The sequence below is a fragment of the Mastigoproctus giganteus genome, chromosome 11 (assembly GCF_048544385.1).
Source record: "Mastigoproctus giganteus isolate SK-2022 chromosome 11, ASM4854438v1, whole genome shotgun sequence".
Classification (NCBI taxonomy): Eukaryota; Metazoa; Arthropoda; class Arachnida; order Uropygi; family Thelyphonidae; genus Mastigoproctus; species Mastigoproctus giganteus.
The window spans coordinates 21428965-21456037 of record NC_143585.1 but is presented as its reverse complement, the minus strand read 5'-3'; the positions used below and the strand labels follow the sequence as shown (position 1 = coordinate 21456037).

At 36.7% G+C, this 27073-nt stretch overlaps 1 protein-coding gene across 3 annotated transcripts in view; it reads left to right on the top strand.

Moving 5' to 3' along the window:
- Positions 1–27073, top strand: part of Oatp30B (Organic anion transporting polypeptide 30B) — a 157989-nt gene that overhangs the window by 19610 nt on the left and 111306 nt on the right. For all 3 annotated transcript variants that reach the window (XM_090385245.1, XM_090385246.1, XM_090385244.1), the window contains exon 2: positions 11459–11878. In XM_090385245.1, coding sequence (XP_090241371.1) covers positions 11605–11878 — 274 coding nt within the window. In that variant the 5' untranslated portion in view covers positions 11459–11604. The remainder of the gene's footprint in view (positions 1–11458; positions 11879–27073) is intronic.

Below are 27073 nucleotides of genomic sequence, written 5' to 3'. Positions count from 1 at the left end.
AAAACAGAACTGCTAAAAATTGCATACCACATGGATTCTTTTGGTTCATGGAGCAGATTTTTGAAATATAACTTAATATTTGTTATAAGCATTTAGGCGCCTCCGTGGGTAGGAGCAGCAGTGCGTAGCACACGCTTCCTGATTAGACCGGGGTTCGAGCCTGTGACCACCAAATACGGAGGATGCGGAAGGTCAGGGAATGACCGCCGCATATTCCCAGCCCAGATAAAGGGTGAGGGTTGGCATCAGGAAGGGCATCCGGCTGTAAAAATTTTATGCCAAAACAGTGAAAACGCTGACCTCATATATAATGGTAAAAAGGTGAAGACAAAAAAAAAAATTGTTATAAGCACTTATATTTGTTTATTTTTATTTTACATTTAAAAATTAAATATGAAAATCTGTCAATTATTAAAAAATAACTAATAATGTTGCTAAATGCTGACACTGAGAAAGATACATAAAATATCGTATGAAAGCAATTCAGAAAAATTGAATATTATTAAAAATGTATGTTTTGAAAAGTCAATGTGAAACTATACTTTGTGATGTGATAGTTTAAACTTAGGGAGGGGGAAGAGATGCATAATGCTTAAAGAAAGGAGGAGGAGTGATGCTTAAGGCTTCTTATATTGCTGCAGATTAGCATTAGTAGAAGCGTATGTTGCAAGAAAGCAAGCTTATACAGCATCAGCTAAAAAAGAACACATGCACAAACTTTCCATTTCGCCCATCCATTCACTTCAAAAGTTTGTCCAGTTCTTCTTTGAATTTATTTAAGCTATCAACTTCCACAACGACAGATGGGAGTCTGTTCCAGCGATCAACCACTCACTGACTAAAGGCAAACTTCTGCACATCTATTTTGAAACTGCCTTTCCTCAATTTGAGTTTATGCCACCTCAGGTTTATAATCTGAGCAAGAGGAAGAATCCCATCAGCATTGAGCCTGCTCAAACCCTTCAAGGCCTTATACACCTCAATCAAATCACTTTGCAGGTGCCTAGTCTCCAGATGCTGCAGTTTGCAGAACTTAAGCCTTTCTTGGTAAGAGCACTCCTTTGTTCCTCTCACCAATTTTGTTGCCTTTCTCTGTACTCAATCTAACAATTCTACGTCCTTCCTAAAGGTATAGGGTATGTTCGTGTCAGACGGCACCTGGGATTTCTCCCATCTCCGCGTGTATTTCACTGTATCGAGGATAGTACACTGTCAAGCCAGAGACTTGAAAGTGTGTGGGCCGTGTCTGTGCAGTGTGATATGCTGTGCTCATTGTTTGTCTGACTTATTGGCCACCAGGCCCCTAGTGGGGCCCGACGTTGCTCATACCTTGTCACGTGGAGGCTAGCCAGTTGTATCCAGTATCACAACAAATTGCCCTGGCAGGTCCTGCCACCTAATTTCCTAGGATTTCAGTGGCTAGGACCTATAAAAAAAAAACATTATGCATTTGACATTATTGCTTAATGGGATTGCTGGTTGGGGTTGAACGCTAAAGAGATGTGTTAAAGGCCTAATAGGTCGGGCAAAATTTTGATGTTATTAAATTTAGACATGTGAGGCTGTACGCTAGATAAAAGCTAATAGTGTTAGTTGTCTTAGAGATTTACACGAAACCAGTAGAATTTAGACGTTGATTATAATTTGGCAGCATTGTTAAGGGTGTACTCGGTCGATTTAGTGAGGGGGGGAGACTGAAGACTTGGGGGAAAACAGATAGAAGAATAGGGACGACAGAGTAGGTATCCAAAGAGGTCAGTGGAGACGAGCCCCACCAGGCAAAGTATGGGGGATAGGCAGGGAGGAGAGGAGACAGATCCGTCTCCTCCCTCCCCTGCCTGGGGATGGGGTTTTAAAGGGAACCAGGTTAGAGTACCCAGTTCAGAATGCCAATGGCGTGTTGGCAGCAAAGCTGCAGAATGTCTTCGTCGGTGTCATGTCCAAACAGTGTCGAATCTGGTATGAAGGTCAAGCTGCCCATCCCGCTCCAGGGGTGGGATATGTTAGCTGGCAGTGGGGAACCCAACAGGCGAGGGGGTGGGAGAGACACATTTACTTCATTCATTATATGCATTCTCACTCTACTTGCATTTTTTTTTTTTATTTATTTATTTTTTTATTATTTTTTTAATACTTTTTTCTTATTTTATAATTTTTTTTTCCAAGTTTTTTATATACAGTATATATATTTTATTTTTTTTTCACTCAACTCATTTATCTTTTTCTCACACACCAGGAGGGGATGCAATGATGTGTAGTGTAAATTTAAATACTAAAAAAACTAGGATTAGTGTGTACTTAACTGTAGCATTTATGGTTTGTGTTCTTTTTCTCACATGCTTACACTTTTATTCATTCTTCTAGCTCTCATCTCACGTCCTTCCTAAAATGAGATCTGAGCTATTTTTGTCCCAGTTAGGGATCAGCAACATGGATGGAATGCTTGTTGTTCCTCCATGTTGATATTTTTATAAGCCAGCTGGCCAGGCCTGATGCTATTGGTTTTATTTTGGTGTTTCCTTCACCCAACATCAATGTAAATGTTTATTGTATTTAGTAGTCCTGGGCTTGAACCCCTGTCCACTCAAAGAATGAGTGTCACTGCACCTCACTCCTGACCACTCAGCTATGTCGTATATCAGAAATATAGTGCTGCTCAGACATAGGGGATGCAAAATATAATATGGTAATTGCAGTGTGTGGAGAGATTGGGTGGGGTTGGTTATTGAGCACATTTGACTCATTAACCAACAGCATGGTAATGTTAAGTTAGTGTGGTCATATGTTATATATAGTCCAAATGACTGTGGTGAATATAATGAACAACAGCTTTGCATTGTCAAGTAAATCTGAATGTGTTATGGGGGATTTTAACTTACCAGATATTGATTGGAACATGTGGGATGGTCACTTATATAGTAGCAGAACACTTCTGGATTTATTGGCCGACTGTGTTCTACACCAGCATGTTGGAGAAGCAACAAGAGAAAACAGTACCCTTGATCTGATTATCAGCAGTGACTCTTCAGATAAAGGAAGCATTAGCTAGCAGTAATCACAGTATATTGATGTGGGATATATTTTAGCTAGCCATGATCCAGTGGTTAGTGTGCATGACCATAAGTAACGAGGTTGTGAGTTAGAGCCCTTATGCTGCCATGAAAAGGCTGATTTTGGACTGTGGTGCCAGAAAATCTGGCTTCCCTCAATAATTAATTCAGTACGTATGTATGCAGTTCAACTACCTATTTTTTCATTCCTTGGCCATATTGGACAGACAACTTGTGTGATAGAGAACCGCTAATATTTGTAAAATTGGACATACTAAATTATTGTGATTTTCTCCTGTACAGAATCTGTCTTTATTTTGAATATAAATCAGTGTTTTGAATTTAACCAAATAAAAATAGAATAATAAGTACAATAAATAGGATATTAATAAATATATGAAAATTTTGAAATATATCTTTGAAGTCAGGTAATCTTACCTGAGATATTTTTCATGAATAACTGCATCCATGTAAGATGTAATCAGAATAGATTGAAATTATTTCAAAGACCTGCTTAAAGATGGAAGAACCTTACAACAAGACGAAAGAATAAAAACAAGATTTAACCCTAAATTTTTCCTTCGTCTTGTTGCAAGGTTCTTCCATCTTTAAGCAGGTCTTTGAAATAATTTCAATCTATTCTGATTACATCTTACGAGGATGCAGTTATTCATGAAAAATATCTCAGGTAAGAGATTTCCTGATTTAAAAAATATATTATTTCAAAATTTTCTTAATATCCTATTTATTATACTTATTATTCTATTTTTATTTGGTTAAATTCAAAACAAGGATACAGATTCTGTACAAGAGAAAATCACAAATTAGCACTTATCTGATTTTACGAATATTAGCGGATCTCGATTACACAAGTTTTCTGTCCAACATGTCTAGTAAAGTTTAGAGACAATAGAATTCCCATGATGTTTTTTATACAATGCCCTTGGCCATATTAAGAATAAACTGAAAATTTTCATTATTATATATTAAAGATATAACTAGTTTCAATGGTAAAGAAAAGGGATTTTGTTCTGAATTATGGTGACTATAATTTTCTTATTCAGTTGTTAAATTCTTTTCAGTGAAACTAACTGATGTTAACTGCAGATTATCAAAGAAGCTAATAAGATTATTTATTTATTTTTTTTTTTTTTTTTTTTTTACAGACTGGGAGATGTTTTTAAGGTATAAACTTAAATGGATGTCAGGCGAACTGATGGGACTAGTTTAGAACTATATTCTGCTTGTTCACAATCCCATCCAAGTGAAAATAAGCTTCATTTGAGAACCAGATGGTGCATAACACTGCATTTCTGTTATCAGTCCTTTCAGTGAATTGAAAGCTTATCATTTTTGGAAAGTTTATACAGCACTACAATCTATCATGAGAACATTTTCAAAACCAGTTAGAAGCATTTGTTGAATAGAATGGCAAGCTCATGAACTGATTTTCTTGTTGGCTCTCCTGGAGTATGTTGCAGTGCAACTTAAGAGAGCTTTGACATTTTGTGTAGAAACAATGTTGGCTATATAAGCTTGTTATAATTCCTTTTACATTGCCTTCCCATTCAAACTGTTGAGATAAATGAAGTATCACATTTCTTGCAGGTCCACTAGTGAAATGTGACTTCACTGCCATTCAACTTATAGAAACACATGATATTCTGTCATGTAAAGTGTTATGACTTATTGCTGCTCTCTAGTGAATTTTCCAGGAGCTGCTACCAACTTTAAACAAATTCAACTAATAATTCAATTTTAACTGATGATGCAGATATTCAACATTTTGTGCACTGTCACTGTAAAGCATAGTGGGATTCATTCCATTGCATTCTGGCACATTCATCATTCTGTCCATATGCAATAGAATGATTTTTAGACCACAAAAACATTTCATAATTTTGTGGTCTAAAAACATGAAATTTAGTTGTTAAACAGGTTGGTTTTTTTTTGAAATCTGTTTGGTAAATGCCCAAGGGAAATCATATCATATGATCTTGTAGTCTGTGTCCCAGTGTTTGACTTCAGTCTTCAATAAACACCTTGTTATTACTTTCAGTGAAGTATTTTTCTTTCTTAGTTTTCAAACATTGCTCAGTCCTGTTATACACCTCATGAATAATTTAGTATAGCATTAGAATTCAACAGTTTTTTGTTGGTCATATGGATTTTGGATGTGAATGGGAAAATGGATTTTATGATGCAAAATAAAATTTATATTTGGGGTTCACTTTTATTTTAATGAATTTTTTTTATCACATTTAACATATATATTTCTTTTTAAACTGTTTAAATTTTGAGAAAACAACTCTTACATTTAAGAACCATTAACTCTTCATTTTGTCTGTCTTAGAGGTCTGGTAAAGAAATCAACAGCAGCTTTAATGCATGCATACTCCAGAGTAATAAGAAGGAAACAGTACCGCTGCTAGATCTAATATAAATTAAAATAATGAGGAGATTATCCAAATTAATATTTTTCTACTACAGCTCATGATATTACTAGGAAGTATCAGAATGGAAATTAGTACGTAAATATTTTCATTTTATTAATGACTACTTGTATACATTAGACACATTTTTTAAACATATTATTGAAAACAAGCTTTATAAGCAAATAACAAAATAGTTTGCCTACTTCAAAGCTGCTATAAAGATAGCCGATTCTCAGAAATTTTTGTATGTATGCTACATAGAAAATAATTATTGTAAGAAACATTTATAGCTCATAATGCCATTTCCTGTTAACTACATGGGAAAACTTCATGCAAATGAAGGATGCATATAAAAGGCAATAATAGTTAGGGCTGTGCTGTGGTATCTTTGGGCCTGCCCGTCACCACCAAATACGGAGGATGCAGAAAGGTCAGGGAATGACCACCGCATATCCCGGAGCAATATGGCCTTAGTTGCTAATGCTCCTAAAAACCAAAACAACATCATCTTTGGGCCTGTATGTATGACTGGTTTGGAAGCACCATGCCTTTCTGTTATAACTGCTGTAATTTAACTTTTTTTTTTTATGGGAGCCCTTTTTTTTGCTATCTGTGTCAAGGCCCAGATATTCATCCACTTTACATCTTTCTGCTGTCTGCTTTGCAGTGATTGTAGCTGAACAACTAATTGCAGGTTTTTCAGTTTCACTCTATTGTGTGTGTGTGTGTGTGTGTGTGTGTGTGTGTGTGTGTGTGTGTGTGTGTGTGTGTGTGTGTGTGTGTGTGTGTGTGTGTGTGTTCGTTCAAATAAGCACATTTTAGGACTTTGCATCTGTATAATTTGTGTGGCATATAAATAGTGCTCTGACTAACTTAAATATAGGATAGTGCAAATACACAATTTCTTTACCTGTTTTCTACAGCAGCATGTTAGAGAGGCAACAAGAGAAAGCAGTACTCTTGATCTGGTTATTAGCAGTGATTCTTCATGCATTAAAAATCTACATGTAAAAGACCCACTGGGTGGCAGCAATCATAGTGTATGATTGCTGCAATATACAAAAATAAAGAGCAGCAATTTAATTAAAGACATAACTACTATCAAGAATAAAGGGAAAGGCTTTTGCTTTCGTAAGGGTGACTATAGAGGTCTCACAGTTTTTAAATTGTGTGCGGTAGGACCAACTGATGATATTACCAAAAAGAAGTAATCAAAGAAGCTATTAGCTTTTCATACCAATGAAGAAATACCGTTCAAGGCATTGACCTAAATGGATGTCAGATGAACTGTTGAGACACTTGGCAGAGAAGAAAAGTGCATCAGATGCATATAAATTATCGGGTGATACAGAAGCCTATGGTAGATATAAATTAGTCTGTAATCATTGCTTCTGATTAATAATCAGAAGCAATGATTATTAATCACATTGGGCCATTTGATGTCTATGGGTTAAATGTTGATGACCCTGTTCTGATTGTGGACAAAATTGAATATTTTGCATCTACATTCACATATGAGGAATTCTTTTGGGAAAGGGATGCCAGAAGTTTATCAAACTGTAACAGGGAACTAAATGACTTCATGGAGTTCAAACAAGCACATCATGTACAAACTTTCATGGAGAATAGTGCATGTTTCTTACTGATATTCTCAGTATCTCTGCCAGTTGCCTTACTGTTATACAACAATCTTCTCTTGTGATTATAGAAGCAATGTTCCTTTTCTGTGGTGACAGCAGTGGTTGGAGCTCCAGGACCACTGATTTTTGTGATTGAATCACATCTGTCTTTAAACATTTTAAACCACCTGCAAGCTGTGCTATATGGAAATGTAGATTCACCATAAGCATTTAACATTTCATGTGCTTCAGCTGGTGTTTTCTTGAGACAAAAACAAAATTTGAAAACAGCATACTGTTCCTCGTGTCACGTCTATTGTTACGTAGATGAAATTGAACAGACGTAAACTTGACTGCCTGCCAAGGACGTGCAATGCACATGAGCCAACTGTGCAGTTATGTGACGTAGCTTGGTTTGGTCTTAAATTACATAGCTCAACTAGAAATAGCAAGCAGTACAGTTGTTCATGAAAAATTTAGCATTCTTTATTGAACAGTTCTTCTATGTATTTGACTTAATAACAAAATTTCGAGAAAAGTTTTTCATTGGAAGCTCTGTTATAAACTTCCAAAAACAGCAGCAAATCGAAGAAAGAAAAGCACAATATTGAAAAATAGTTTTTTTTTTTTTTTTTAATAGCTGCCATGATTATTAATAAGAAATTTAGGATTTGTAAAATAGATATCACTAACCAGAAAAAAAAAAAAAAAAAATAGAACACTAAGAACGTTTCATAAATGTTGCCGTACTGTTGAGTTTTCCTTTCGGTCTCCTTTTATGGGTCATCTAGACTCAGGCAGACTGGTTACATAATATTCTTCGGGACCACTTCAAGTTTTACCTTTTTGTTGTTTTCGTTTGAACTGTCCTTGTATGTTGCTTCTTGCTATAGCTTTGTTTTTTTAATAAAGTATTACACACACTTTGCAAACGACCGTGTTTATACAGAGTCATTTGCAAAGATATGCCACAACTGGAGGAGTTTATTTCTGAGACAGTTTTGACTTAAAGTGCGTATAAACATGGGTCCTATTCTGAAAAATTAGTTTGAATTTTAGAGGGGGGAAAATTTGACTGTGATATGAAATAAAAATAACAACAATAGACACTTTAACATAACTGAAAGTGTTGAGTGATTGGGTTTTTATTTAGGGAAGTTACAGTCTGTGTTTACAGATACATACACATGGTTAGAGTAGATTCTCTAGAACACTACCTTCAACTTCAATGCATTTCACCTCTCATATGACAATCACTTACTGCTGACATAAGCTCATCATGGCTTTTATGCAGGTTGCAACGTTCACTGTGTGATCAAGCAATTCAATTTGTGTTTGCATTTTTGTATACAAGATCTTTCAATTTTGATTTAGGCTCTAAAGATTTTAGATCTAGTGATGTAGGTGGTCAATTTTGTGGACTATTGCAATGATACATCACCCAGGGAACTGGTCATTGTCAAAGGTACTGCCATGTTGGAAGTACATTTGATATTGTGTAGCCAAAAGTATATCTAACAGTTACAGCAATGCATTTTGCAGAGTAGAGGATTCCACACACATGTTAACAATGACTGGTGTTGAAAATTACTCTGCACAGTGGCATGGGGACTCATTTCTGACAAAACATGGGAATAGTGTTTTGTTGTTGTTGTTGTTGACACTGTCTCAAGTGAATAGAGCGTCTTTATTGAATAGAATGTAATAAGGTAAGTTGTGATAGTCATTGAGCAATCACAAAATTCCTCTAGATTCAAATCTAGAGGAATCGCAAATCGAATCCTCAGATTTGAGGTGCTGAACACACTGCCATATTCATTGTTCAGAATCTGATCTATGTTCATATGAACTTTTTTTTACTCAAAATTCCCTCAGAAATTGGCCTCTGATCTTGTCATCAAGATAAGATAGTTCTGAGTGCCTATATTTTTTGATGTGCTAGGCTGGCATTGTTAAACATGTAATCAGTGACACTTATGAAAAAAGAAGAAAACAAGTTCTACCTTAACTGCAGTGAGAATTTGCTGTGTTTGTTATGTGGTTAAGTTAGTTTTTTCTTCTGTTTTCTTAAATCTTGGTGATATTACCATCTTGTTCCCCATAGTAAAGTTAAATCTGTGGGACTTTATATATTATCAGTTGCACCTGAGTGGGAAAATTTTATAAGCAAGACGGGGGGGGGTACTTTGCTGAGCATATTTTATATATTTTGTGTGTGTACAAAAATGTTTTTATTTAACTGGAAGGTTTTTTTTTTTTTTATATGCAGTGAGAGTTTAAAGTAGACTTAGTTTTTGTAGAAAAGGTCCAGAAACATCAACACTTCCAAGGTTAATAAAGAAGAAACATGTTACTAACAAGATGGGGCAAAACTGCATATAGAAATGCAGTTTTTCATTTCTTGAAGGGACATTGTAATGATAGGACCATTTCTAATTGATATCTTGGATGATATACACTTGCTTTGGCCATCATACTTACTGGATTTGAATCCCTCTGTTTCCTGTCAGGTTCCTGAAAGACTGTCTACAGGAATAATTTGCATCTCATTAAAGAATTGAAAGGTGAAATCATGGCTACCATGGAAAGCATCTCTGAAGAAACAGTGGTTGCAGTTGTAGTAAACTTCAATTGATATCTGCAAATAGTCTTGGATACACAGATCTCGAATCATATGTTTCTGTTTATAATAAATTCCCTTGTCTCACATGTAAATGAAACTAAATGCCAGCATATTTACATCAAACTAAACAGGCATTCAAACCAGTGTGTGTGTAAAATTCTGCATACTATTCCATCTTGTTTTGTACATTATATACAGTTACTATTATTCCATAATGTCTGTGAAACTTTTACAAAACTTAATTGTTTTCTATACATATATCCTTCCCAGTCCCTTGACATACACTTTCTCAATAAATTTTTGTGGTTTGCTCTACCTTCAGTATGTCCAGTGAACTTGCAAATGACAATTTTCTGACACTTCTCTCCTCTTCCCGACCCCTATAGTTTTAACAAATTATTAGATGGGATTAGTGGATTTTTTTTTTTTTTTTGCCTCATGCTGTATAAACTTGCTTCATATGCTACTACTTACATCACCATCATAACAAAGGTTATGATGGTATATTATATTTTTATTAATTTGGTACTTCATATCTCTGTTTAAAATCAGTAACCTCTATCTAATGGTTTACTATCCATAAACTATATTTAACATGGGATTTCATAAATTTAACTACCTAATGTACTCTGTCATGTTATTCTGTGACTCATTTTAGAAGATGTTTTGTATAACATATAATTAATTAGTTTAAATTTCCTTCATAAAGAAATTTAAACTAAGCAATAATCTAAATTTAAACATAAAATATAATCTCAGGCATGCACCATATCTTTTCTAGATAATTTGAGGGTGCTTTATATTTTTTTATGGATATTTTTTTAGTACAGTTTTAAACTTTTGTTCTGTGTTTAAATACAGACTCTTACATGCCTTTGTGAAGTCTAGTTTTCAAATTAAATTGTTGCATTTACTGTAAACTAAAAGAAAAGTAGGTCTCCACTTCATTCAGCAGCATGTGCATTTAAAGGATTATTATATTTAACTGGTATAGAAAAGGGTATAATGCTTGAGTGAGTATGTTGGAGAATGGTATTAGTTAAAAAATATTCTTCTACTTAGATCTGTCTCTTTCTGGCTATAATTTGAATAGGCACTAAATATTTTACAAGCAAATAAAAGTAACTTGTCATGTAAAATTTTGGATTTTGTCACATCTACACATTCTTGTTTTAAAAATAGATAATAGTAAGCTTCGATATTGTATATGATTATATTACTCAAATCTTTATTCCATATAGCAGTAATAGTAAGCAGTTTGTTAGGTTATATTATCAAATATGTACACATAACACTGCCACTGTTATGTGCACATACTTAAAAATTGGTAACATGACTGAATGCCATGAGATGGCCAATTCATATATAGTATGGAGGTTAGGAGTACAGTATATAGGTATGTTACAAGAGGGAAATCAAAAATTTGTTTTAAGTAAAAGCTTCATTAATAGCCAGCTGGATAGTAAGTTTTTTTTTTTCTCTCTTTAATTCATTTTTAGTTGAAGTTAGGTTTTATGGTTTTAGTTAAAGATATAACTAGTTGACCAAATTTTTTTAAATTATTTTTATTTAATTTAAAACCAGATTTATTTATTCTAGACTCTGTGTATTGTTTTGGTCCCCAGAGGTTTAATTAAAATAATGCTTTACTCTGTTTCACAATTACATTTTTATTATTTATTATTCTTGAGTAAGTTTGTTCATTCTTTAACTGTATGCCTGTTTTTACAGGATGGCTAAGAAGGTTGAAAGGCTGACTGGAAAGGATATAAGCTTTCCAGGATAGTATTTTCCAACACACCCTCCAGGTTGAAGGATCTCGCCATCGGCAGACAAGGAAAGGAAAGGAAAGGAAGCTTACTTAAAGCTGATAAATCATGTCAACGAGTTGCTTTGATCTCAACGGGGGGGCATCTTTAAAAGATGATGGCGTATCCAAAACCCATAAGAGGTCAAAAAGTGCTGGTAGCAACACTTCCAAAGATCTCTCTCTCTATACTTCCATGGGATTATATGCCCACCAAGGAGTTATGCCTGCCTCAGATACAGCTGCCAGTGAGTTGTCACACATAACAGAGAGTAGTACTTATGAGTTTTTGAGACCTACTGCTGACAGATCTGAACGTTTTCGATCAGAGCAAGAACATCACGGTAAGTTATTTTTAATTCATTTATTGGTATTTCTCATTCATACCTTTTCCCAATATGGCTACCTGCATATAGTAAGGGAGTCTTATATACTGATGGACTGAAACCTTACTGTCTGTAGGATCTGGCCCACTAGTGGGATTTCAGTTACTAAAAGGTCTAGCCACTTTGGTCCCTAATTCAACGAATATGGGAATCTTTAGGGAATACTGATTACAGAGATCCTTTTGTATTATGCTTCATTCCTAAATTTCACAAATCTTCAATAGTGTTCAGGTTTATAACATGTCAAGTGCCAGGAAAGACCTCTGAAATTCTGTTAAAATCTAAACTCGATAACATCCCCTCACAAAATGACAACATAATAACCTTTGATTTTCTAAGCCTGCTTAGATAGTATTCACTATAATAATCAAAAATTTGGTTTTTAACAACTACAAACAGAATTATAAATGGTAGCTTAACCTACTGGATTGTTATTATTGTGTCTACCTTTCAGAAGTATATTTTTAATGGATGTACCAAAAGAACCACTTTGGTGGGTAGCCCTTTTCCTGCATTGTAATTAACCTGTACTTGTCAGAAAAATCTTTTCCAAAGAAACTCTTTCTTTTTGCTTTGTGGATGATTTATTGGTTTATATTTCATCTTAGGAATTTGGTACGTTGTATCAAAAACAATCCATTCTAGAAAAGACAAATTCATCTCTTCTCAGTGCTGATTAATGCATTTTATTTTCAGGTGGCTAGCTTTTTTCACTGGTTATTCAACATTTTCAAGTTTGTGTATTTAATATAATGTTTGTGCCAATGTTTTCCCAGTGGTTTTCATACATAATGAAATTACTTCTGTTATCTTTGATATAAACGTCTGTACAATAAATGCATTACTAATAAATCTCAGCTTCATAACTGTATCATTTTAATAAAGCTGTACATATCATCAATCTTAAATGTTTTCATGTAAATATTTTAGATAGCATACACTTTGTCATTTGGGTGTGTCATATTCTAGAAAAATGCATTGTATTTCTAGTTAATTTTTTTTAAAAATTATATTATTTCTATTAAGTTCATGTTAGTCATTGCTCTGATCTATTTTTTCTGTCCTATATCCAAGTTCCATTATAGATGACGAGTAGATATTAGGCTTTCTTGATTTGGATTTCTGACATGGCTCTGCTATGTCAAATACAGAGGTTATCACCGCCAGCTGGCTCCAAATTTAATTTTGTCATTGTAGGTTTCATTAGTCCACTGGTAGATTTACTTTGGGCACAGAAGTTATTCATTTTCAAACTGTAATGATAAACTAAAATTTAATCATTATGCATAGCAAATTAATCTGACCTAAAATTCATTCTTCAGCTTTTTGCAATTTGAGTTAAAAATGTCTGATATCTCAAAAATATTATTTTATTTCTATTTGAAAATTTAATGCAATTTGTATTATTGCTTTCATACAAATTATTACAGAAATAGAGGTTTGTTTGTTTGTTTGTTTGTTTGTTTGTTTGTTTGTTTCAGTTTCATGGGTAATCCTTGACAAAATCATTAGGATTGATGGTATTTAGCAATATGAATTATATATAACAAAAATAAATGGAAAATGAATTTGCAATGAAAAGAGTTTTGTGGACTAGGGCCACTGATGGAGAGAAAATCCAACAACCATGATGAATACAAGAGGAATAGAAGATATAAAGAAATTAAGGAGAGAAAGAGTAAAGAAATCAGGGCGTGTGTGTGTACACAAATATAGAAGAATATTCTTGCATAACACACAGCCCTGGTGTCTTTTTCTAGTGTCAACCACAAAGATTGCACGAGAAGATGACAGTACTGAGTCTTTCTGATGCAAAGCATAAAACTAATGAAAATAAAATGGTGAATTTAATGAATTAAGCAATGATCATTGAGGCTGTCACAGACGTTCTCTCAGGTATGTCAAGCTGTGCTTTACTACCTGGTAGTCTAAAACAATGATGGAACTGATATTTGGGTGACACACAAGTCAAGTGGACCTTTATGATGGGGGGGACTGTTAGTAACCCTGGATATAGTGGATTGCACAGCTTGGAAACTGAACACCTTAGAGGAGACTTGATTGAGGTGTTTAAGGCTTTTAGAGGCATATTCAAAATGAATGAGGATGAAATTTTCACGATTAGAACCAAGGGGTCATATGTTTAGAGTGGATTGCAGGAAGTTTTATTTTAGCCAGCAAGTTATAAATTGCTGGAATAAATTACCTACATGGGTGGTAGTGTACACATCGGAGGTGATTACTTCAAAAATATATAACCTTACTTTGCCATTATTTTATTTTTTTTTTTGTAGTAGCATCAATCCCTTTATTTAATTGGCACACTGTGTATACTTAGATTTCAGGAAGGCTTTTGATACTGTTGCACATAAAAGACTTCTGTGTAAACTGGAGTAATCTGGCATTAGGAGCAAGTTACTGCTATGGATAAAGGGATAGTTAAGTGGAAAAATACAATGTAGTTATCAATGGGCACTGCTCTTCATGTTATTAGTTGCATTCCCCAGGGTTCAATGCTGGGTAAATTGTTGTTTTAAATATTTATCAGTGGTATTGACGAAGGTATATCAGGCTTAATGTTTAAGTTTGCAGGTGATACAAAGGTTGGCATGCTGGTTAACAACAGTCATCAGGCTGAACAAGATCTAGGAAAATTGGGTCGATGAGTTTAGAAATGTCAGTTGAAGTTTCACATTGACAAATTCAAGGTATTGCATATGGGTAGCAGTAACCCCAGAGGAACTTATCAACTTTGTGGTACTATATTCAGGATAGTGTAGAATGAAAAAGATTGTGGGGATAATTGTGCAGACAGACATGAAATTCTCTGAGAAGTGCAGACATGCTGCCAAGACAGTTTACAGGTTTTTTTTCAATGATATACAGAAACTTTGCTAGTAGCGATAAGAAGATGATTATCCCTTTGTATAAGGCCATGGTTAGGACACATCTTGGGTACTGTATGCAGATGTGGCAGCCTCACTTTAGGATTAATGTAGATGTGTTGGAATGGGTGTAGAGAAGGTCAACCAGACTTGTGAAGTGAACAAAGTGTGCTCTTATCTAGAAAGGCTTCAGTTCTGAAAATTGCAGAGTCTTGAGACTAGGCACCTGCCAGGAGATTTCACTGAAGTGTTTAAAGCTTTGGATGGTTTGCGTAAGCTGAATGGCTTACTGTTAATGGCATTCTTGCTGCACTTTCTGAGACTACAGCCATGAGGGGAATAAATTCAAGTTTAAGAAGGATAGTTGTGGGAAAGATGTGCAGAAATTTGTCTTCAGCCAGTGGGTGGTTGATTGTTGGAACAGACTTCCATCTCCTGTTGTAGATGTGGATGGGTTGAATAAATTCTTGGAGTATGAATGGTGAACTGTTCGGTTTTGTTTTTTTTTTCTAATGCTATATAAGCTTGCAATCTTGCATCATTTGCCACTACCACTACTAAAAGGATGTCAGAAGGATTTTGAATAATCTCATTGCTAAGAAAGCTTCAAGTCCTGATGGTATTTCTCCACTTGTTCTCAAAACTTCTGCTCCTGAACTTCTGTTTTTTGTTGCTTGTTTCACTTTCCAAAGGTGTTTTCCCTTCTGCTTGGAAATTTGCTCATATCCAGCCAGTTCCTTAAAAGGGTGAAAAATTTCTCCCATCCAGCTATCTTCCCATTGCACTTCTACTCTTTCTAAAGTAATGGAGAAATCAATTAACTGGAAACTCTTAAAACTTTTTAAATGCCTTCCATCTGATCAATGATTGCCACTATGGATTCTGTCAGTGTCAATCCATTGGTGATATTCTGTCTTCCGTTATCCATCTATGGGCAAACTTGATGGAAAAGTTTTCTGAAACTGAATCAGTTGCTCTAGACATTTCAAAGGATTTTGATCTTGTTTGGCATAAAGGTCTAAATAACCTTCTATCTTATGGTTTGCCAACTGTTTTTTTTTTTAATAATTGGGTATCCAGTTTTTTCTCTGACTGCTCACTGTGGGTAACTGTAGATGGCTCTCTATTTTCTAACTTCTCCACTAATGCTGGCATTCCCCAAAGTTCAGTTCTTTTCCCACCCTTTTCCTGTTATATATTAACCTTTTTCCATTGACTATAAATCCTTTCCATAATTTTTCTGATGATAGTACATTGCATTCCACCTTACCCTTTGAAAACAGCTTCACTTTTTGAATATCCACTACCAATTCTTTAAATAGTGATCTCAGGTAATTCTCCAGTGGGGGAAAAGATAACTTAGTTGATTTCAATCCTTCTAAAACTGATTCTTATATCTCACAAAAAGGGATTCTCCTGCTCCTGTGCTTAACTTCGATCACACTGATTTCTATGCAAGATAATATATCTCGATTGGGAGTTACACTGACTTCTAATCTCTTTCTCTGCATAAGAGCATCACCATAGCCAGGTGGGCAGGAACAGCAGTGCGCAGCACACGCTTCTTGATTAGACCGGGGTTCGAGCCCGTGACCACCAAATACAGAGGATCCGGAAAGGTCAGGGAATGACCACCGCATATCCTCGGAGCGATATGGCCTTAGTTGCTAATTCTCCTAAAAACCAAACAACAACTCTGCATAAGCACATTACAAATATTTCTTCCTCTGCATCTAAAAAACATGGTTTTCTCATTTGCTCTTGGCTGTTTCTTTTCTTCCAAACAGCTGTTCATTCTGTATAAGTCACAAATCCATCCTAACATGAAATATTGTTCCCAAATCTGGGGACTTTGACCCCAAAAACCTCTCTCAGGCTTTCAGATTTCATTTGAAAGAGGGCGGCAAGGTTAATTAAAGATTCATCTCTAACAAAGTCTCTCCATTCTCTCTCTCTCATAGACATTCTATTTCGGCTGCATGCCTTTTATATAGATACTTTTATATAGATACTGTAACAGGAGAGATTGCTTCTACAGGGATGGGATACACTTAAATAGAAAGGGTGCAAGAATATTTGCTGATGCTATCGAGGCAGTGTTAGGTGGGTCGGAAAACTGCTAGCTTGGGAGGAGACAAAGACCAATAGATTGACAGTAGCCACTGGCAGAGGTGAAAGAGATTCTTGCACTGCTTCTATTAGAATGAGCAGAAGCCTGAAAAACAAGATGCATGGTATTTCAGAGACTGCTGGGAGCCATTGCGGTACAATTAAACACATGGGTTGTGTTAGGGTAGCTAAGAATAGAAACAGGTGCAGGTATACTTGCGTGTACACCAATGCTAGGAGTTTAGTAAATAAATTTGATGAATTTGAGATATTGCTCAAAACATCAAAGGCAGATATTGTTGGGATATCAGAGACGTGGTGTCACACAGATATAAGGGATGCAGAACTGCAATTTGGGGAGTACAACGTCTACAGAAAGGATAGACAGGATAGGAAGGGGGGGGTTATGCTATTAGTTAAGAAACACATAAAAACCAAGGAAGTGAAGCCAGTCGACATCGCTGGACAGTGCAGTGTTGAGTCAATTTGGTGTGACATAAGCATTGGGAGATCAGAATTGAGAGTAGGAGTGTGCTTTAGGCCTAATGACTCTGATGAGTATAATAAGGAACTGTACAGGGAAATAGAGTGGGCCAGTAAATCAGAGAGTCTTATAATGGGAGATTTTAATTTCCCAGATATTGACTGGAATTTGGGGGCTGGTTACTCACGCACTAGCAGGGCTTTTGTGGATTTATTGGATGATTGTTTTCTACATCAGCATGTTCGGGTGGCAACTAGAGGGAGTAATACTCTTGATTTGATTATCAGCAGTGATTCTTCATGCATTAAGAATCTGCAGATAAATGAACCACTAGGTGGCAGTGATCACAGTGTGCTGAAGTGGGATTTACTCAAAGAGGTAACTACCATTAGGGGTAAAGGGAAGGGTTATTGCTTCCGTAAAGGCGACTACGATGGACTGAGACAGTATTTAAATTCTATACAGTGGGACCAACTGATGATGTTACCAACAGCAAATTCAAAATGGGAAGCATTCAAAGAACTTATCTTGGAAGCTACTAGGCTTTACATACCAACTAAGAAATATTGTTCAAGGTTTAGGCCAAAATGGATGTCAGATGAACTAATGAGGCATATGGCAGAGAAGAAAAATGCATGGGATACTTACAAATTAACACATGACACAGAAGCCTATGATAGATACAAGTTGATATGCAACCAAGTTACAAAGGAGGTTAGGCAGGCGAAGGCAGATTACGAGAAATCCTTGGCAAGGGATGCAAAGAAAAACAGCAAAGAGTTCTTTACTTATGTAAACTCTAGAAGGAAGGGGATGAATAAGATTGGTCCACTTGATATTGATGGGTCAACTGTTGATGATCCTGCTCAGGTAGCTAACAAACTAAATGAATATTTTGCATCGACATTCACACATGAGGAGTTATTCAGCAAGGGGAATGCCAGAGGTGTATTCAACTCTAGCAGTAAGCTACAGAATCTTGAAATAACTGGGAGTAAAGTGGAGGAGAAACTGTTGAAGATAAACACAAGAAAGGCACCCGGGGTGGATGGGATCTATCCAGTTATATTAAAGGAGGCAGCAAAGGAAGTAAGCAAACCCTTAGCCATAATTATGAGAGCTTCCTTGGACTCAGGGGAGGTACCCATAGACTGGAAATGTGCAAATGTGACCCCAATTCACAAAGGAGGATCAAAGGCTGACACAAGTAATTAAAGACCTGTGAGCTTAACTTCTGTTCCAGGAAAATTAATGGAGGCACTGGTTAAAGAAGCACTGCAGGATCATTTAGACAAGACTTCAGTTATAGCTCAGACAAAGCATGGTTTTGTTAAGGGGAAGTCTTGCCTGACCAACTTGATTGGATACTATGATGCAGTCACAAAAGAACTGGATGCAGGGAATAACTTTGATATTATATACTTGGATCTTAGAAAGGCTTTTGATACTGTTGCACATGGAAGACTGCTATACAAATTGGAGCAGTGTGACATTGGAGGCAAATTTCTGCTATGGATAAAGGGGTGGTTGAGGGGGAGAAGACAGAGTGGTAATCAATGGACACTGCTCATCGTGGACTAATGTTATTAGTGGAGTCCCTCAGGGCTCAGTGTTGGGTCCATTATTGTTTTCTGTATTTATAAATGATATTGATGATGGTATATCAAGCTTAATGTCCAAGTTTGCAGACGATACAAAGGTTGGCAGGGTTGTCAAGGACACTACTGACACTATGCTGCTGCAACAGGATCTGGAAAGTTTGAGCAGATGGGCTGAGAGGTGGCAAATGAAGTTTAACATTGACAAATGTAAAGTACTACACATGGGAAACAGCAACCCCAGAGCAACGTATCAACTCTGTGGTACTACACTGACAGTGGTAGAGAATGAAAGGGACTTGGGGGTGGTTGTGCAGGCAGATATGAAGTTCTCTGAGCAGTGCAGACGGGCTGCAAGAGTAGCTCATGGAGTATTGTCAATGATATACAGGAATTTTTCCAGCAGGGATAAGGAGGTGATTATTCCATTGTATAAGGCAATGGTCAGGCCACACCTAGAGTACTATATACAGGTCTGGAGGCCTCATTTCAAGAAGGATGTAGAGCTGCTGATACGAGTACTGAGAAGGGCAACAAGATTAGTGAATGGAACAAAGGGGTGCTCTTACGAAGAAAGGTTTAAGTTTTGCAAATTACAGTGTCTGGAGACTAGGCACCAGCGAGGTGATTTGATAGAGGTGTATAAAGCCTTGAATGGTTTAAGCATGCTCAATGCTGATGGGATTCTTCCTCTAGCTCAGAAAAATCACCTGAGAGGGCATAAATTCAAATTGGGGAAAGACAGATGTAGGATAGACGTGCGGAAATTTGCCTTTAGCCAGCGGGTGGTTGGTTGGTGGAACAGACTTCCATCCCTTGTGGTGGAGGTTGATAGCCTAAATAAGTTTAAGGCTCAGCTGGACAGGTATTTTGAACGAACAGAGGGGTGAAGTGGAAGTGGGGTTTTTTTTTTTTTTTGGCTGATGCTGCATAAGCTTGCTTTCTTGCATCAAATGCCTCTACTAATGCTAATACTTTCGTCGGCACTTTTTCTGAATTGTCTTCTATAATTCCCTCTGTCTCTTCCAAGCCATTCCAAACATGTGCCACAACCAGTCAACATCCTTTTACTGTTGAACTTCAGACTCACAGAACCAACTTTTCTTACTCGTTTATTCATTCAAATTCCTTTTTCTGGAACAACCTCGCTTCATATGTATTTCCTGAAAATTACCATCTATAGAAATTCATGTCTGATATCAACAAGTAGTTTCTTTCATCTTCTCAACCTTCAACCCATGCATGGTGCTAAGTACTATAGGTTCTAATACCTCTTTTGCTTGAGGTTCTCTTAGAAAAATATATAATAAAAATAGAGGTAAACCAAAAATAGAATGTATTAGAGTAGTAGGCATGTGGTTTGTAGTTGACTCAATAGAGAAAGCACCTACAGAAGAGGAGAGAAGGCATACTCACCACAAAATTCAACATTTAGCATTACAAGAGAAAACGAAACCACAGAACACTGAAATATATACATAGCTTGGATGAGTGACTTCAAGCAGATAAGTGTTGTTAAAATGTATAGTTAAATTCATGAGAAATACAACTCAAAATAGAAAAGAAAGTAACAAATAAAATAGAAAGAAAAATGTGCTAAAACTTTGAATGAGAAAGAAGGTGATATATGAAGAATATAGTTTCTTGCTACATGTTCATAATACAGAAAGGTAAAATGTAAAGGATTCATAGAAAAAATATGAATGTTTCGGCAGTTTACGTTCTCAAATCCCATTCTTATAGATAGAACCTTGATTGGAGTTCTGAGAGTATGAATCACAAATTTAAAGAAATATGAAAATAAGAATAATAATTAACGAATATAAGTATCAAATAAAAGTTAGGAAAGGCAGCGTAACATACTACATGTTAAGAATCAGATCTGCGGAAGTAGCTTGATGCTGCTCTGTTACATTCTAGAATGCATGTTATAGTTCATTTATTGTAATCAGTATGTAGAATTTTGATGAAATAAATATGATAGCATTGCCATCATAAAGAAGAGAATCTTGTTTCTCTTAAGAAAAGATTTAGAATTAGCATTAGTAGAGGCATATGATGAAAGAAAGCAAGCTTATGCAGCATTGGCCAAAAAAAAAAAAAAAAAAACCACCCCCATTTCATCCCTCCGTTTGTTCGAAATACCTGTCCAGCTGAGCCTTAAATTTATTTAGGCTATCAACTTCCACAACAAGGGATGGAAGCCTGTTCCACCAACCAACTACCCACTGGTTAAAGGCAAATTTCTGCACATCTATCCTACATCTGTCTTTCCTCAATTTGAATTTATGCCCTCTCAGGTGATTATTCTGAGCAAGAGGAAGAATCCCATTGGCATTGAGCATGCTCAAAGCATTCAAGGATCACCTCTCCAGTGCCTAGTCGCCAGACACTGTAATTTGCAAAACTTAAGCCTTTCTTCATAAGAGCAACCCTTTGTTCCATTCAATAATCTTGTTGCCCTTCTCTGTACTCGTTTCAGCAGCTTTACATCCTTATTGAAATGAGGCCTCCAGACCTGCATACATTACTCAAGGTGTGGCCTGACCATTGCCTTATACAAGGGAATAATCACTCTTTATCCCTGCTAGAAAAATTCCTGTATATCATTGACAAGACACCATGAGCTACTCTTGCAGCCCGTCTGCACTGCTCAGAGAACTTCATATCTGCCTGCACAATTACCCCTAGGTCCTTTTCATTCTCTACCACTGTCAGTGTAGTACCACAGAGTTGATACGTTGCTATGGGGTTACTGTTTCCCATTCTTAGTACTTTACATTTGTCAATGTTAAACTTCATTTGCCACCTCTCAGCCCATCTGCTCAACCTTTCCAGGTCCTGTTGCAGCAGCATAGTGTCAGTAGTGTGCTTAACAACCCTGCCAACCTTTGTATCGTCTGTAAACTTGGACATTAAGCTTGATATACCATCATCAATATCATTTATAAATACAGAAAACAACACGGAAACCTGAGGGACTCCACTAATAACATTAGTCCACGATGAGCAGTGTCCATTGATTACTACTGTCTTCTCCTCCTCAACCATCCCTTTATCCATAGCAGCAATTTGCCTCCAATGCCACACTGCTCCAATTTGTGCAGCAGTCTTCCATGTGCAACAGTATCAAAAGCATTTCTAAGATCCAAATGTATAATATCAAAGTTATTCCCTGCATCCAGTTCTTTTGTGACTGCATCATAGTATCCAATCAAATTGGTGAGGCAGGACTTTCCCTTAACAAAACCATGCTGTGTCCGAGCTATAACTGAAGTCTTGTCTAGATGATCCTGCAGTGCTTCTTTAACCAGTGCCTCCATTAATTTTCCTGGAACAGAAGTTAAACTCACAGGTCTATAATTACTTGTGTCAGCCTTTGATCCTCCTTTGTGAATTGGTGTTACATTTGTACATCTCCAGTCTATGGGTACCTCCCATGAGTCCAAAGAAGCTCTCATAATTATGGCTAAGGGTTCGCTTACTTCCTTTGCTGCCTCCTTTAATATAACTGGATAGATCCCATCCACCCCGGATGCCTTTTTTGTTTATCCTCAACAATTTCTCCTCCACTTTCCTCTCAGTTATTACAAAATCATCTAGCTCACTGCCAGAGTTTACTTCACATCTGGCATTCCCCTTCCTACGTTCACACATGAACTCCTCTTGTGTGAATGTAGATGAAAAATACTCGTTTAGTTTGTTAGCCACCTGAGCAGGATCCTCAACTGTTGAATCATCAATATCCAGTGGACCAATCTGATTCATCCCTTTCCTTATAGAGTTTACATAGGTAAAGAACTCTTTTCTGTTTTTCTTTGCATTCTTTTCCAAGGATTTCTCGTAATCTGCCTTTGCCTGCCTAATCTCATTTGTGACTTGGTTACAGACCAGCTTATATCTATCATAGGTTTCCATGTCATCCATTAATTTATATGTATCCCATGCATTTTTCTTCAGGCGCCTCCGTAGCCAGGCGGGCAGGAGCAGCAGTGCGTAGCACACGCTTCTTGATTAGACCGGGGTTCGAGACCGTCATCACCAAATACGGAGGATGCTGAAAGGTCAGGAATGACCACCGCATATCCTGGAGCAATATGGCCTTAGTTGCTAATGCCCCTAAAAACCAAACAACAACAACATTTTTCTTCTCTGCCATATGTCTCATTAGTTCATCTAACATCCATTTAGGCCTAAACCTTGAACAATATTTCTTAGTTGGTATGTAAAACCTAGTAGGTTTTAAGTTCTTCGAATGCTTCCCATTTTGAATTTGCTGTTGGTAACATCATCAGTTGGTCCCACTGTATAGAATTTGAATACTGTCTCAGACCATCGTAGTCGCCTTTACGAAAGCAAAAACCTTTCCCTTTACCCCTGATGGTAGTTACCTCTTTGAGTAAATCCCACTTCAGCACACTGTGATCACTGCCACCTAGTGGTTCCTTTATCTGCAGATTTTTAATGCATGAAGAATCACTACTGATAATCAGATAAAGAGTATTACTCCATCTAGTTGCCTCCCGAACATGCTGATGTAGAAAACAATCATCCAATAAATCCCCAGAAGCTTTGCTAGTGTGTGAGTGACCAACCCACAAATTCCAGTCAATATCTGGGAAATTAAAATCCCCCATTATAAGACTGATTTACTGGCCCACTCTATTTCCCTGTACAGTTTCTTATTATACTCATCAGAGTCAATAGGCCTATAGCACTCTCCTACTCTCAATTTTGATCTCCCAATGCTTAAGTCACACTAAACTGACTCGACACTGCACTGTCCATCGATGTCGACTGGCTTCACTTCCTTGGATTTTATGTGTTTCTTAACTAATAGCATAGCCCTTTCTATCCTGTCTGTCCTTTCTGTACACATTGTATTCCCCAAAATTCCAGTTCTGCATTCCTTATGTCTGTGTGACACCACGTCTCCGATATCCCAACAATATCTGCCTTTGATGTTTTGAGCAATACCTCAAATTCATCAAATTTATTTACCAAACTCCTGGCATTGGTGTACACGCAAGTATACATGCACCTGTTCCTATTCTTAGCTACCCTAACATAACCCATGTGTTTACTTGTACCGCAATGACTCCCAGCAGTCTCTGAAATATCCTGCATCTTGTTTTCCAGGCTGCTGCTCATTCCAATTGAAGCAGTGCAAGAATCACTTTCACCTCTGCCAGTGGCTACGGTTAATCTATTAGTCCTTGTATCCCCCCAAGCTAGCAGTTTCCGACCCACCTAACACCGCCTCGATAGCATCAGCAAATATTCTTGCACTCTTTCTATTTAAGTGTATCCCATCCCTGTAGAAGCAGTCTCTCCTGTTAACAAGTACAGACCAGGCTGAAAAAAATTCTACCCCTTGAGCCTTGCACAATCTTTCCAGGGCCGAATTGATCGACAAGGCTCTCATCATATACTCCCTCCTGTTGTGTCTGGGCAGAATTGCAGACACTTTCAAATTCATCCCTAATTCACGACTTTTTTTCAACTGTGAACTGTACTTGTTAAGTAATTCCACCGGTCTCCTACTCTTAATATCATTAGTGCCAACGTGTACAACATCATCAACCTTTGCCTCTGGCAGATATACCCTGGTCCTGTTCCACCTATCCTTTTTACAAAGCATGTTCCCCATTTCCCTGACAATAGTCACCAGCAACTACTAGTTCCTGCGGGACCAGCGCATTCTGCCTAGGGGGTTGCCGCTGTGTTGCGTGATGACTAAGTACAAGCTCTGGCGTTGATGTGGGCAGCTGAGAGCTTGATGGGCCCCTCAATTTAGATCTTTTGAGGGCATCCACCCTGTCCTTCGAGCTTTCATATAGGCCCATAACAACGCTGAGTTGTCGCCTGATTTCCTTACATCGCGCGCGCGCGCACACACACACACACACACACACACACACACAGACCCTCCATGGCAATATCATGTCCCGTACCCGATTGCTCCACAAACATCGAGCAAGCAGTGCATTTTAAAAGGCTGTGATTCAGAGGCAACTGCCCCCCCTCAGTTCTCCCCTGAGCCACAGCACTCCCATTAGCTTGACCCTTTTGCTTTGCTGGTCTGAGTCATGATTTCAATCTAAGTACAAAATTATAACCCTGAACTTGTATCCCAACACAGTTATAACCGCTATATATATTTTTCAGTATCGAGTATTATCTAAGAGTTCCATTTATATAACTTCCGTATCAAGTTATGTATTAATTATGTTATGTTTGTAATCTAAGTCATTATATGTATTTAGTTAAAAAGTACAATTTAATTGACAGTGAAGATTTAACAAGATTAATAGATTTTACTGATTAATTGACAATATTATATTATATACTATACTATACTAACGCTATCTAGTTCAGGATATAACGTATCGTATAACATTGGCAGCAAGTTACGAACCATAAATCTACAGGCACTTAAGTATTAATTTACTTCCAAATCTCCCTGTCTCAATTCAGAATAAACTAAGGATCCTGAATAGGTCTATAAGCTACTTATAGAAAATAATTTAATATAACAGTTGGTCAATAAAGCAGCTAAATATGGCTAAAAAACTTCTCTTTCAGCAGAGCTGCAACTTGTAACACGTGGATTTGATACCCTTACTGATACTAAGTAATACCTACAAAATCTCTATTTAAGTTAAACTTTAAACTAAGTATCATAGCTAGGAATATAAAGCTACTCTAGAAAATAAGTTAATATGCCAATTTAAGCTAATAAAACAGAAAAAACTTCTCTATTCCAGGAGCAGTAAAAACTTTGCCTGCATAAGGCTACCCTCGTTCTCTACTTTTTTTTTTTACCTTATTCTCTGTTTCTTTTACCTTGGTTTTGGTGGAAAGGTAGCTATAGCTTAAAATCTTAATCACTTCAAATAAGAAACAATCCTCTCTCCCAAGGGGGATTATAAAGAAAATATTTGACAAATCTTTTTCAGTATGTGTGATTAGGTTGTTTTCGTAATTTTGCTTTTAAAATTGAAATAGTTTTGTTGAACACTTCAGTTGTATAATGTAGTATGTGGGGGTGCCTTAAGTGAGCTGTTTTTGAATATATGCATATTTTTTACTCTAATTCACTGGTACAAAAGAAACAATTTGCTGTTTTTCTTCTAACCTGTCTTATGCAAGGTTTATTACTCACCAAGTTGGCTGGTTGCTCCCGTAGCTATGTATACAGTAAACTCTGGTTATAGTGATTGTGTTTGCAAGTTGAATTTTGATTTTAATAAATGGTGGTATTCTAATAAGCAAAAATCAAAAAATATTATCAAGAGGCTATAAAAATAAAGATATAAAGCACAAAATATTTTTCTGCTTTATTACCAAAGGTTTATTACCAAATAAATTATACATGAAAATCGAAAGAATGTTATTCACAGGTTAGCAAAATAAAAATGAATTTATACTTGCATGTATAGCAAAGTGTTATGTTTAATATACAGGGTTGTTAAAAGTATCCCTATATAGAGGGCTCCGGAGCAAGTTCTAAGTCTCGACTGAGAGAAATTTGGACAGCACGTACAATAAAGTATGCGCTCGTCATTTATTGGAAAAAATTTGTCACTGTATGGTGTGTAACTATCTTAGTTACGATTATGCAAATAACTTACGTTATTTGCATAATTGTAAGTTATTGCCACAGAGCCACTACTCAGCTCTACTGTGCTATATAAAAGCAAAGCAGTCTCTTCAAAACGTTTGCCTGCACTACAGCAGCAATGGAAACAACGTTGCAGGAAAAGGTGCTATTAGTGAAGCTGTACTATCAGGACAGCAGCTGCAGCTATCAGAGAATTCTGGCATCAGAAGCACATAAGGCATGGACCTATGACTGTTGTGCTGTCTGCAAAATGATTGTGAAATTTGAAGCAACAGGACATCTTGGTGTTCAACTAGGTAGGTCGAAAACAAGTGGACTTCTCTCATGTTGAAGATGTGGCTATGGCTGACGTGGATTTATCAAGTCAATCTCCATGTGGTAGCGCAAGTGTGCCAGCTGTTTCTTGTGAAGTGGACATGCCATATTTCACCGTAAGGTTAGTAATGCGTCAGA